General features: G+C 35.4%; 1 protein-coding gene across 5 annotated transcripts in view; it reads right to left on the reverse strand.

Annotated features, from left to right (window-relative positions):
- Positions 1–14,432, reverse strand: part of Akt3 (AKT serine/threonine kinase 3) — a 265,681-nt gene that overhangs the window by 53,477 nt on the left and 197,772 nt on the right. For all 5 annotated transcript variants that reach the window (XM_010642597.3, XM_010642598.3, XM_010642602.2 and 2 more), the window contains one exon: positions 6,624–6,746. In XM_010642597.3, the coding sequence (XP_010640899.1) occupies positions 6,624–6,746 (123 nt within the window). The remainder of the gene's footprint in view (positions 1–6,623; positions 6,747–14,432) is intronic.

Genomic DNA, 14,432 nt, shown 5'->3' on the forward strand with positions numbered 1-14,432 from the left:
CCAGTCTTATTACAGAATGGATGATTTACACCAGACGCATTAACAAAGTTCCCTTTAAATAAAGGTATAAGGATTATTAGTGGGGTGATTCACAAACCTGTGCAATGCAGAGTCACCTAAATGTTTTTTTCAAAGTGTATCAGTGACTCAGACAACAAAGACATCTGGAGACCAACTCTGCTGTCCATTTACCACTAACATAATTGTGATGTTGTCACACATTCTTAGGACCCCTTCAACTGTGCAATGGGGAAGAAAAATGTTTACAAATGACCTGTGTTTGGTTCTCTATCCTAAATCTCATGGCTTTTCTCTTTTCCTTATTAGCCGTAAAACTCAAAATGCAAATGGTCACTGAGACAATTCAAGTACCCTCTATTTCTAAGATCATAAAAGCATCTGTTTTATAGCTGGAATTCCTCAACAATACCTAGAGAGCAGGGCAGCATGGTTATGGCTAATGGACATATCTACTGGCAAGAATCGGATGAAGGATTCAAATAGGTTATGAGGAAAGAGATTATGTATTAAAATCTGAATAATACTATTTGTATCAGTTAGAGGGTTGTCATTTAAAAAGTTCTCACTTCCAGGGCGAGGAGATGGTTATAGCTCAGTGGTAAAGCACTTGCCTAGCATGCAAAAGGCCCTAGCTTTTCTCCCTGCATACAAACAAGCTCATACAAGTTCACACTTCTGAGGAGAGGAAAAATATATTAAACATAATATTTCATCAAATTTCCTCCAAAAAATGGCAATACTTTTTGACTAGTTCAAGTGGACAGGCATTATTTGACAGAGGTCTCAATTCAGAGTGTACATGAAGAAATGGAAAACTATGAAATCTTTTTTTCCTTTGTGCTTTGTGGATAAAAAGTTATAACAAAGTTATATATTTCTCCCTGCTTTTGTTGGTACCTAGAATAAAATTATATTCTTAAGATCTTAGCTATCTTTTATCTTTGCTTCCCAATCTTGCACACTTCATGGTACAATAAAAATGATATTTAGGCATTCCAACATCAGTGTACAGGCTGCCTGCAGCCACAACTGATGGTCTGGAGAGTCCTCTGACCACTCTGCGGGCCGAGGGAAGGCATGGCTTGGGCACATCAGAAGCCAGACTGGGAAGCTCTGTTCCTATACAGGCCAGGCTATCGATTAGAAATCTATGTATAGAGTATGATTTCACTTAAATTATACTTTGATCAAACAACAGACTGAAAATAATTCCCTCATCATTAACTCACACGTTCCATTTGGCACAGATACATCAAGCTCTGTTTCAGGCACCAGGGGTGCCTCAAGTCCACCAAGGCAGTAATTCCTGCTCTGTACATTGTAGATTTAGGCTTATGGGCATTCAAATGCCAAAATGTTACAAGCTGACCTGTAGGAATTCAACAATCATGAAATTAAATGTGCTGAAAGAATTATAGAAGGAGAAAAAAATCCTCCCTTCTGACCCTCCCAGTGCTGAAAAAGACTCAGTATACAATAATGGAGATTTCCCCCCACCACCCACCCAGCTGTCGAGCTATTTAAGAATGTGTACAAATACAAGACATAGCACAATAGCACAATTTAGATTTAGAGGCAGCAGTGGCTTAAAATTTCTGCAAAGAATGCAGAATAAGTCTTGTTGGAAGTGGCAGTGGAGAAACAGGTCTTGAGACAGAGCACGCAAAACAAGCACTTTTTCATTGGGCCTCTGTATATTCAAGGTCAATATCAGGGGCTAACGAAGATTAAGAGAGCTGTGGTCAAAGACTGGAGCTATCAGTGAGTCTTAGAAATAATCTAACCCTCTCTGGCTGTTTCTCATATTAATGATATAAATGGTTAAGTTCTCTCTAGTTAGGTAGAAAACAAGATTAGATTTTTATAAATAGAATATGACACCAATTTATGTAATACCCTCCTAAACCTCTTGGAAAAATTAATTCTTAATGAACTCCACTGTTAATACATTTACTTTTGCAGATGTCCTTGTTTAGCCTTACCTGTGCTTGGATGGCCACAATCAATACAAATACAGGTTACCCTTGCTAAATAAGGAGTAATAGAAATGTTTTTAGTAATTGCACTGCTGAAGCCAGGGTGATGGCACATGCCCATCACCCTAGCACTTGGGAGGTTGAGGCAGGAGGATTGTCATGAGTTAAAGGCCAGCCTAGGCTCCACAGAGAGTCAAAGGAAAGCCTGAACTATATGGCAAGTCCCTGTCTCAAAAGAACCCAAATGAATAAAATCAATTAATTAACTAAAATAATTACGCTGATGAAGAAGTCTTGCAAGAGATTTCTTCCAATTTTTATGCTATCATGAGTAACATTATTTTTTAGAACCGGGCATGTAGGCGCACACCTGTAATCCCAGCACTTGGGAGGCTGAGGCAGGAGGATTGCTATGAGTTCGAGAGCAGCCTGGGCTACATTATGAGTTCCATGTCAGTCTCTCAACTACATAGTGAGACCCTGTCTCAAAAAAAAAAAAATTTTAGTTTTTAGTTTACTAAGTAATCATAAGCAATTCACTTTCTAAAGAACAGCAAAGATTTCAAAAATTTATGTTATTATGAACACTGAGTTATTAGGAAACAGGGCCAATAACATATGTTATGTCACCTGCATATGAAATAAGGCTTTGCTCCCAAGGCAAAGTGGGCAAGTGGCAGGTAGGTATCAGTTTGCTTGACAAGTACAGTTACTGTAAGCATCTCCAATAAATCTGTACCGACACAGTCATCACCTCATTAGTAATAGACAGACAAATCTGAAACCTGTCAAAGTGGGTACATAAATTAGTTCTTGATCATCCTGTTTTTAGAAAATCTGGTATAAATATATTTGAAAAATTCATTTGCTTAATTTGTTCAGTAGCTTAATCTGAATTTTAACTTTATAAAGATCTATAGTTAATCTAATGCATTAGCCTATCTAATTTCAGTTCAACTCTGCAAAGACAGAATATTGTAGTGAAAAAGAACATTAGACCAGGAGCTGGATCCACAGTACCATGGTTTGGACCTCGAATGCACCCCTCCCCAACCCCCAAAGGCCTATGTATTAAAGGTTTGGTCCTCAGAGTGGTGCTATTTGGGAGGTAGTGGAAACTAAGAGGTAGGGTTCAGCAGGGCTATGTTCCTGAGGAAGAAAGTGGGACCTGATTCTACCCCTTATGCCCTTTGCGTCTTGGCTGATGAGATGAGTTTACTCTATCTCATACTTGTTGCTACCATGACCATACCGCACCCTCCTCTGGGGCCCAAAGCACTGGGTCAGCCTGATGCTCCACTGAACTTCCCAGACCATAAGCCAAAATAAGCCTTTTCTCCTTATAAGTTAACCATCTAAGTATTTCGTTACTGTGACAGAAAGCTAACACATGGGTTCCAATAATCTTGACTATGCCACCAATGTAGTCCATTACTCTTAGTGACTCACTTACTTCTAGGCTTGAAGAACATAATTTGTAAAATACAGACCAGTTCTAAATTTCTGTGACCCTACCTCCATGATGCCATTCTGTTATGCACACTCTGTACCATGGACATGCATAGAATGTGTGCCTATTTGAATGTCTGGTTTCTTGCACTACATGTCCTCTCTGGTGCACAGCCATGCACACTACATGTCTTTTCCCTGGTGCACATTCACATGAATGTGTGCCGCACACTGACTCAGGCCTTTAACTTATGAGTACATTAGAAAACAAACTGTCCAGCAGAGTTAGTGGTCTCAGCACACTGTAAATACACACTGATTTTTCATATATCAATAGGTACTTTATGTGGTCCATTAATGAAGTTGGTCTAATTCCATTATCAGAAAGGATGGGGCAACAGAATTCATACCTAATGAACTTCATTATACCAGTTCATTGATTCAGTTGATTACAAATGGTTAAGGGATCTTATGTACATAAGATCCTGAGATAACTGACAATGTGAAATAGGAAGAAAAGGGCTAAAGATGTAGGGAAAGTGGGAAGGGTAGGAGAAAGGGAATAAGGGAAAAGAAAAAAATGTGAGAAAATGAAAAGATGGAAATAAAGTGTTTGTAAAGGGGGAGGATAGGAGGGGGTGAAGGGAGGGCAGGGACAGGGGGAAAAAATGAGAACCAAGACCTGTTATGTAAAGGTACAAGATCCCAATAATGAATGTAACTGTATTGAATACCTAAAATGTACCAATAAACTCAATTAAAAAAAAAAAAGTAACTCTATGGCAAATGGTTAAGGGAGAGTACCGATCAAGAAGACAATCCTGGGCTGGGGATTTAGTTCAGTGGTTCCGCTGCCTGACTTGTAAGCACAAGGACCTGAGTTCGATCCTGGGGCCAAAAAAAAAAAAAAAAAGACAATCCTAACTAATATTCTATAATCAATGGTAGTAATCCAATGAACAGTTTTTCCTTTTGGTTTTATAAACTAATAATTCTACTGGCTTTAAGTATATTAGGTATGTTACCCATTACCTTCAAAACGATTTTTATTTCCTTAAACCTAGGCCTCTTCCATTCTTCCTCTCACAAATGAGATTCAGAAAACATGATGTAAGAGTGCATTTGGGAACAGAATAGAACATTTCTATGCACATTTGGAAAATTAACAATATATTTTATCATGTCATACAACTAATTTCTTCAAAAGCACCTATCTGTATTCATTAACTATTATAGAATTATTGGAACAGGCACATATCAGACATAAATATCTCAAAATTCTGCCTTATTTCTAGTTACAGAAAGATTCAAGCTAAATAAAAACATATGATTAAATTGTATTCACTCAGTCATCTCTAAACTAGGTGTTTAATAGTCAAATAGTTAATTTCTTCCTAAATATATTTTAAAACATAAAAAATTAATAAATAAATTATACACACTATTTCACTGAGTGTATAACATACAATGTAACTGTATCAAATAATACTTATTTATAAGCTAGCTACTCACTAAAGACATAACATGGAGCATAATGGAGCAAGTTGAAATGATGTAGACAACTGCTTACATGATCAGATAAGAATAAAGTTTTTTAGTGTTTTTTAAAAATAAAATGGAGCATTACTCAGGCATCAAGAATGAGAAACTAGAGATATTTATAGCTAAATAGACTCAAACTGAGACATCCATTTAGGCATTTATTTCTTAAGCAAAATAAATAGGACACGTGCAAATACTGTAAGTTTCTCTGGCATGAGAAACTGAAAGTGTAAATGAGGACTACAAGGTATAATAGATAATGTGAAATAGGAAGGAAAGGTACAAAGGGGAAGGGGAAGGGGAAGGGGAAGGGAAAAGAAGGGAATGGAATTAACATGAGAAAAACATAGAAACAAAGTCTCTGTAGATAGGGAGGTGTGGAGGGGTTGACGGGAGGGCAGGGGAATGGGAAAAAAACAGGAACCAAGATGGATTATGTAAAGGTGCAAATTTCCAATGATGAATGTCATTATACTGTATATCTTAAATGTACCAATAAAATTAATTCTAAAAAGTAACCTAAAATATGTTTTTTTAAAGTGACATGGAAGTATGGCGGTAATTTTTTTTACATATATAATTCATATCACATAACATAAAATTTCAGAAAATTTTAAGGTAACATTTTTATAAAACAAATCACATCTTAAACTAGTACTTGATCAAAAAAACAATTATGCAGATGAAGATTATATGATTTATGATTTACTTTTTAAGGAAGTGACATTGTAACATTTACAGTCTGTTTAAAATGTCAAAATGAAAATGTCCCAAATAAGATTACTGTATTCATAACAATGACATAAGAATTACTATCTTAAATCTTATATACTCCAGGGATCAGTAACCTGTGGCATGTGGACCAAATCTAGACCACTGCCTGCTTTTGTAAATAAAGTTTTATTGCAGCACAGCAAAACATATTCACTTACATAAGATCTGGAGCAGGTTTATCTTCCAATGGCAGAGCTTAACAGTTTCAACCGAAACATCAAGAGCAGAGAAAACTCAAATATTTACCATCCATCCTTTATAGAATGTTTGCCTATCCTGAGGTATTCTAAGGTCTCAACATAGAAAAATGTAGAGAAATCCAATCTCTATTACCAATAAAAGAAATACAGTACTTCTATAAATGAAAATCTAAGCAAATTAATAAAAGGCTATATTAAAATGTTTGAGGCATTTAAACCTACCAAAAAGTTTCCCTTCCAGTGGTGTTATTATAAAAGTTCCCCATAAACACTGTACAGTAATTCTTCACAAACATAAATGTTAGAATAGAATGAAGCCTGTAAAATGTTATGTGTAAATTTACCTGACTTTTACTCAGATGTTTAACATTTCTCCAATTATAACAGTTACAAAAAATAAAACTATTGTTCACTATTATAGATATAGGTGACCATAGTAGTCAGGAAGAAGTTATTTCGTACATCAAAAACTCAGATCTAAATGGATCCCCATCCACATTAGTGAATGAAATTTCCTGTCAAATGCAGCAAACTACATTCCTAAACAGTGCTGTTTTCCAAACTAAATCTGCTTTTCTCAAAACTATGCAACTTTGTAATTGCTTTGTTTGTCCCTATAGTCTCTGCAAAAACAAATTTTGATTACTTTTTTTTTTTTTACCTTGAGATCACGGTACACAATCTTTCCGGAATGTAGATAGTCCAAGGCTGAGACAATTTCTGCACCATAGAAACGTGTGCGGTCCTCAGAGAACACCCGCTCTCTCGACAAATGGAAAAACAGCTGCAGGGTAAACAGCAGGGACAGGATTGTAATAATTACTGATTTAGTGGGGGAAATTAACACAAACATAAAACACCTCTCATCACCATATTGTGGTGATAGATAGTGTACTCTCAGTGGACACAGCACTCTTAGACAGCAGCTGGCTTATCTTTTCCAAGTTTCCAAGGGGGAACTGCGAGCTGTTAAATCAGCGTTTTAATCAATATACCAATCTTGTTTAAGGCATTCTGCTTGCTACCCATTTAACCTTCAGTTACCAGAGGAAAAAAGTACGCTTCATTAGAGTGTGTCTCCCCCTTGCTGTACTACTGCTTATCTCTTCTAAGACCTAGGTATGGAGATGTTATTAAAACAAATGAACAGAAGCATGGACGTAATATTTTTATTTAATCTACATCTTACTTTCAAGAAAGGACTGCTGATCTGCTCAAATGGACTTACATGAATTTGTTACTCTATAACTGTTGATTCATCCTATCTCTAGAAATAAATTCAAAGTTTCAGTCAACATGTTTGACAGTGAGAAACCTTAAGGCTCAAAGTTTTTCATCTACTTTAATCACATCTAAAATGGGCTGAGAAGCTTCTATTACTCCGGCATAGTTCTCAATCTATGTCCTTTTGTTTCCAATAATATTTAACTATAATGCCAACCTTTTATCATATGATCACCTAAAACTGTAAGTCAATTCATTTTCTAGTTAACCACTCTTTCACCCAAAAGGCCATAAATATTTCCTGAGTGCTTACTGTGACCAAGCACCCATCCCCAACTCTCTACTTAAAATACTGCAAATCATCAGCTCCTCATTCAAATGCATACATGAAGCAGGGGAGTGTCAAGAACTATGAATTGACTACCTGTCTTTGTTGAACAATTTCACTATATTAAGAAATCTGCCAAAGATAATGACACATTATTTATCATGTTAAGTACAATTCCAGGTAACATGATAGGCACTCAGTTCATACACGTGATTAAAGGACAGTAAACCAGCTGCCATACATACCCTAGACTACAGTGTCTTCATATGAATCAATAACTCGTAATGCTGCTACAAAACTGGTAGGAGAAATGTGTTGCACACACTATAAGTCATAACTTCAAGTAATATAAAACAGGTTCCCCACAGATTCGGGGGGATTATATTAAAACTAAAATATTTGGACTTTAAACTTTACGGCTCCCTACTCTATTGCTATAGCTCACCAAATCTAAGAAGGTGCTGACTGAAACTGCATTACAATGCTACGTAATATCAAGAAACAGACAAGTTATTAATAACATGACATACTACGTAGTATAAAAAACTCACTACATAAATGTTAACTACCTAACAAATGCTCAAATATAGTATGTCAAAAACAAAAACACTTTATACAATTACTCAGGAATATTTTTACAAATTCATTCATTTTACATAGGCAAATGTGTCATTCATGCATTACCATCCACACAAGGACAGGCAGTAGAAAGAAGCATGGTTACCAATAAGACAATTTCTAAAAATTTCTCAGTTTGAATAATTTCAACTATTTTATATAAAATATTAGTAACTGATGAATAAAGCTCTGTGATGGCTATGCAGGCTTATGGCAGTCTTCTAATGGGACAGAGATAGTGATTAGGTTTCTAAATTTTCTTAAAAGTATGTCAAGTCTACTACTGCTCATCCATTTTACAAAAAATATAGATCCTTCTTAAATTAATATAATATATTCAGGATTCTAGATCTTTATTTAGATCATGTATCTTCAACTTGTCTGCCAGCCAATCTTTGTAAAAATATCAGCTAAAAATTTATATTTAAGGGGAAGATTTCTATTTATTTCTCAACCCGTTGCCATCTGATGTCTACCCTTGCTACTTTATGGGATTTATTCTTGTGAAGCTAACGAACCACCTCTTAATTGCCAAAGTCAACGATCTATTCACAGTCTGCATCACTCCTTGCTGTTCTGGTGCTTAGGATATCACTGCTCTCCTCTCTTTCTCAAAACATGTTTCTTGGCTTTAGTTAATGCAACTCTCATGGTTTTCCTCCTGTCCAGATCATACTTCTCGGTTTCCACTTTGGCTTTAAACCACCTCTCCAATTCTGTATTCACTTAGAGAGCATCAATTATTTTAAAGTCACTCTGTTGGACACTGGGAAGGGAAAGAGAGGGAATACAATGAAGATTAAGACATAATCCTATCTTTACAGCACTAATTGTGGTAATGTTCTCCCAAGTGCATATTTATCTCCAAACTCAACACATACACATTAAGCAGGTATAGCTATTTGTTAAAGGTTTCAAAAAAATTCCCTGCCATTTTGACTTCTAACCCAATGAAGGAAGAAAGTTATGATAAACTTTGTATTCAGATATTATCAAGAATTTGGAGGCAGATTATACTGGAATGATTTGGAGATGCATCACAGATAAAATATATTTCAATTAAGTTTGGGAGTGGGCATCTCACAAATGGAAAATAATAAGGTAAAACCGAACAGGATTACTACTCTAGCGTAGCCTAGCACAGTACCTACACATAATAAATAATAAACCTTTGCATTAATTCTAAAGAGAAAACAATGGTAAGGAAACACACATTCAGGTCAGTGACAGGATTTAAGTGAAAGAGAGCTCTCAGGCCTATTTATTTAGGACCTTGACCATCATTCTATGACCTTGAATTCTATGTGTAAATAAGCAATGTTAAAAGGTTTGGAAGAAAAAAGAAAAACTTACAAAGAAAGAAAAGCAAAAAACAAACAAACAAACAAAAAACCACTAATTTTACTAAGACAACTGTGGCAGCAGTGGGTAAATAAAAGGTTCTGGGACAACGGTCAGATTAATATTTCATAAAGTGCAATTACAAAAAGTTATTGATCACATATATAGTATTAGCTGTTGTGAAAAGCTACAGACATGAGAGAAGATGGAACCATTTCACTATTCTACTGAGAATAGATACATACTCTACTAAAGCTATGACACTGACCACAGATCAGGGAACACATTTAAAGAATAAGTATCTTTGGGAACATCAAAAGTCACATTTGAACTGGAAGAGAACTTCTGAGGAATATCACCAAGGATGACAGAAACATACATTTCAGAGCACTCAATATTCCAGAGGGAACTGGCTTGTACCAGTTGGGTCAAGTCAGAGATCAATAATGTGGAGGTTTCCCTATTGTCAGCTAAGTAGGTATTGCTGCCAAGCATATAGTGGAAAAGAAGAGGAAGGGAGGAGAAGATTCACTGAATCTTATTATGATCTGTTGAAATTTAAAGAACCATTTGATAACATAGTTTGGAACTATGGGTCCCAAGATACAGAAGTAGGCATGGAAGTCACTTATATAGAAGAAATTGTTAAAACCAAAGAAGCAAAATATATACTCCAAAAATTCATAAAGAAGTGAAAAAAAGAATTACAGGCAGAATCATATGGCACTAAGATTCTGTAGTAGGATAATGACATAGAGTACTAAAAGAAGTACAAAGCAAGCCAGAATATAATATCTGAAGAAGTTACTGGACCTGGGAATTAGGACATTAGTTAGCATCCAGAAAACAGGTCTAAGTAGGTTGAAATGGATGTGGAATAAAGGTAGAAATGGTATGTGCCTGCCTCAGAAAAAAATGAATAAGATGAACCAAGATATTATTTAACCAGAAGATTTACAGTGCAATGTATTAAACAATATTTCAGGAAAACTTCTGCCTGAAAAAAAACACATGAGATTAGTCCTAAAATTACCCCTTTTCTGTGTAGGAGACATTTCTGATATATTATTCAGAAAAGAAAATCCCAGGAATAACTCAGAGGTTTCACTGATGAGAAATGTCGGACAGGAGAACAGTGAAGTAGATAGCGCTTGTGGGACAGGCCACGGAATCCTAGGCAATGCACAGTAGTGCTGAGCCTGGTGAGGACAAGGGGAGAAGGGCTGGGAGCCACGTATCTAATGATTCCTAGAGCTCACACAGAGCTGAGGGACTTTCAACTTCTAAGCAGTGAGAACAGAATCATCAGATTTGGTGAGAGTAGATCCTAAATATCCTACACACACAGAGGCATCCACGAGATGAAGCATGTATTCATGACTTTGGTGGTGGCGACCATTCCACAATACACACATGGATCATAGCACACTGTGTAGTTTAAATTTATATAACTTAATTTGCTCATTATAACACAATAAAGTTGAGAAGAAACGAATCTGAAAATTCCCCAAAACAGATGATGTAGAATGTGATCAGTAATTACTGGACACATGAATACAAAAAATATATAACCAACAACAAAGAGAAAAATAAGTTGATACAAACATACCTACAAATGACGCAGATGATAAAATTAACAGATATTGACACAAACACACAGAATCAATTCAGGGAAATGAAAACAGAAAAAAATGAGAATTTAGAGATATCTAAAAAAATATACTTGATGGGATTAACATTAGACACTGAAAGAAAAGATGATACACAAAATTTTAGTAAAAAATTATATAAATTAAAATTAGAAAGAAAAGAAAAAAGGCTCTGCTATTAGATATTATCAAGGAGTATAACACAAATGCAATGAAAGTCAGTAAAAGGTATTTGCAAAATAATGCCTGAAATTTTCCAAAACTCAATAAAAATGATGGGTGCACACTTTTAAATGTCTCAAACTCCATCAAGATAAAAATTCATACATGAACACTTAAAACATTAAGTTGGAGCACAATGAAATTAGTAAAAAGGAGAAAATTAAAAAGATAAAAAGAAAGTTTAAAATATCCCGAGAAAAACAACACCTTACATACATAGTAACAAACTGTACAATTCCCCAGACTTTTCCTCAGAGACTATATAACAAAAAGAACAATGGAACTATATGTACATAGTACAAAAATACACCAAAAAATTCTATAACCAGTGGAGACATCTATAAAATATGAAGCTAAGAAATTTCTTGCTTTGATTGGAATTGAGTAACAAGAAACCAAATTGACACTTCCTCCTTCAACAATTATAAAACCGCATAAAATAAATCAAATAGGGATTTTTAATTTTTATTATTATTTTTTGGTATGGGGGGGATTGAACTCAGGTCATTGTGCTTGCAAAGAAGGCAGCAGCACCACTGAGATAAATCCCCAGCCCTCAAATAAGGATTTTTAACATTAAGTATTAGGCCTCAGAAAAACAAGAAAAGAATAAGGTGATGGCTATGACTGCTCAGCTTGCTGGCTGAAAGTACATTCAGCCTGTAGCACACACAGGCAAAGAATCTCCTAGGATTTCTGGGTTAAGAATAGAGTTCAGACTGGGGAGATCTAAATATGTAGCTATAATCCATGGGGCACATAACCACATTGCAAAGAGAGCCAAAGATAGACAGGTCCAAGAATCTTCAATGGACTGCCTTAAAGTCTTATTTAATAGCCTGTGTATGTAAGGAAGACAGTAAGGCCAAAAAAGGATCAGATGAAATAATCACTAACATAAAGAGGCAAAAAAAACTTCACTGTCCTTACAAGGCAAAATGAAAGAGAGTACTGAGAAATATGGAATCTAGAAGAATGTCAAGGATACTGCCTCAGTTGTACAACTGTATTGGCCCTAAAGGCTATTCTAGATTACAGTAACTAAGCTTATAAGCAAATCTGGAGCCTGATGTGGTGGTACAGGCTTGCAATGCCAGCTCTTTGGGACACTGAGGAAGAAAGACCACAAATTTGAGGACAATCTTGGCAACTTAGTGAGACCCTGTCTCCAAAACAAACAAACAAACAACAACAAAACAAAAGTTGGGTGTAGTGGTGCATGCCTAATAGTTCCACCACTGAGGAAGCAAGTTTGAAGCCAGCCTGTACTACACAATGTGTTTAAAGCTATGCTGAACTATACAGCAAGACTGCCACAAAATAAAACGGCTGGAGTTTGAAAAGATTACAAAAGAATAAACAAGGTCTAAAAGCATATTTTTTTGAATTCTAAAACATCTAGTATCCAACAATCTAAATTTGATATTCAGCATCAATAACAAAACTCACCAGACATAAAAGAATTAGGAAAATAAAACATAATTTAAGAGAATAATCAATGAATAGCATACTCAGAAAATAACACAGGTGACAGAATTACAACACTATGATAAGATACCCATGTACAATATAATCCAAAAGTTCAACAGATAGAGGAATATCATAAGGAAAGAAGTGGAAGATACAAAACTCCAAAATCAAATTTCAAGAATGAAAAATTTGTGTGATAAAGATATACTAACTTCACAGAATTAATAGCATGTTAGGCAATGCAGAAGAAAGTATTAGTAAACTTGAAGATGCAAAATAAAAATAAAAAGGGTTGAGGATGTAGCTCAGGGATATTGTGCTTCAGATTCAATCCCTAGAATAAAAAACAGCACAACACAACATTGGAATGACCAGGGATGTAACTCAGTGGTAGAACACTCACCTAGCATGCAGGAGGCCCTGCATGACCAAAACAAAATAAAACCAAAGCAAAACCACAATAAAAATTCTTAAAAGATAGAGAGGAAAAAGACTGAAAAAAAAATGAAACAGGCACTCTAACATATCCATGTATGTACATTCTTAGGACAAGAGCAAACAGAACAGGAAAAAATAAATACTTAAGGCAAATCATAATTAGTTGAAAGAAACTAACAGAGAAATGCTTAAAAGTAATCAAAGATAAGAGAAAAGAATGTAGAAGAAACAAAGACACAGATTTCTTATAAGAAGCTATATAAGCCAGCAGAAAGTGGGTGACATCTTTATAGTACTGAAACAGGACCAACAAATTAAAATTCTACAAAATTTTGAAAGAAACACTTCAGGCTAAAGGAAAATGGTACCAGATGGAAAATGATATCTACACAACGTAAAGAGACTGGTAAGAGTAACTCTGTAGAGAAATAGAAACTGATTTTCTTATGTTTTAAATGTCTTTGAAAGATAATAGTTTAAAACAAATATAATGGTTTGTGGCACTTGTAACATGCAAAACTAAAATGCAACAATGCAAAGTTTTGTCTGGTTTGGTACCGAAGATCGAACTCGGGACCTTTTGCTTGGGAGGCAGGTGGGCAGCACCACTGGGCTAAATCCCCAGCCCAAAATGTAAAATTTGAAGGGGAAAATGAACATGTATTGGTGAAGATCTTAAGATATACGTGAAAGGGTAAAATACAATTTGAACATAAAATAAGGAAAGTTAAAATACAAATTTTAAGACAAGAAAAAGCCCTAAATGAAAACAGCAGTTCCCAAACACTCACGGGTGAATTCTACTATCTTTAAGGATGAAGTAATAACAATTGTAGGTAAACACAGAAAATCAAAGTGGAGAGAATACTGACAACAGAAGCATGAGGCTATGTATTATCTTACTAAAAACCACACAAAGTCATCGCATGAAAAGATGAACACCGACCATTATGCCTAACGATCACAGACATACGAGTCTTAAAACTTTATCAGATTAACCCCAACAATATACAAGGATAACAAAATGCCATGGCAAAGGGAGGGCTAATATCAGGAATGAAAGATTGATTCAAAATCTGAAAAACAGTGTTACTGTATCAAAGGAACTACCTAAAAAGGTAGGACTCTATGATTGTACCAGCAGAGGCAGAAAAGAGTGTTAAGAAAAGGTGATGTCCAT

Source organism: Fukomys damarensis, unplaced genomic scaffold (assembly GCF_012274545.1).
Source record: "Fukomys damarensis isolate Sample0158 unplaced genomic scaffold, DMR_v1.0_HiC HiC_scaffold_11, whole genome shotgun sequence".
Classification (NCBI taxonomy): domain Eukaryota; kingdom Metazoa; phylum Chordata; class Mammalia; order Rodentia; family Bathyergidae; genus Fukomys; species Fukomys damarensis.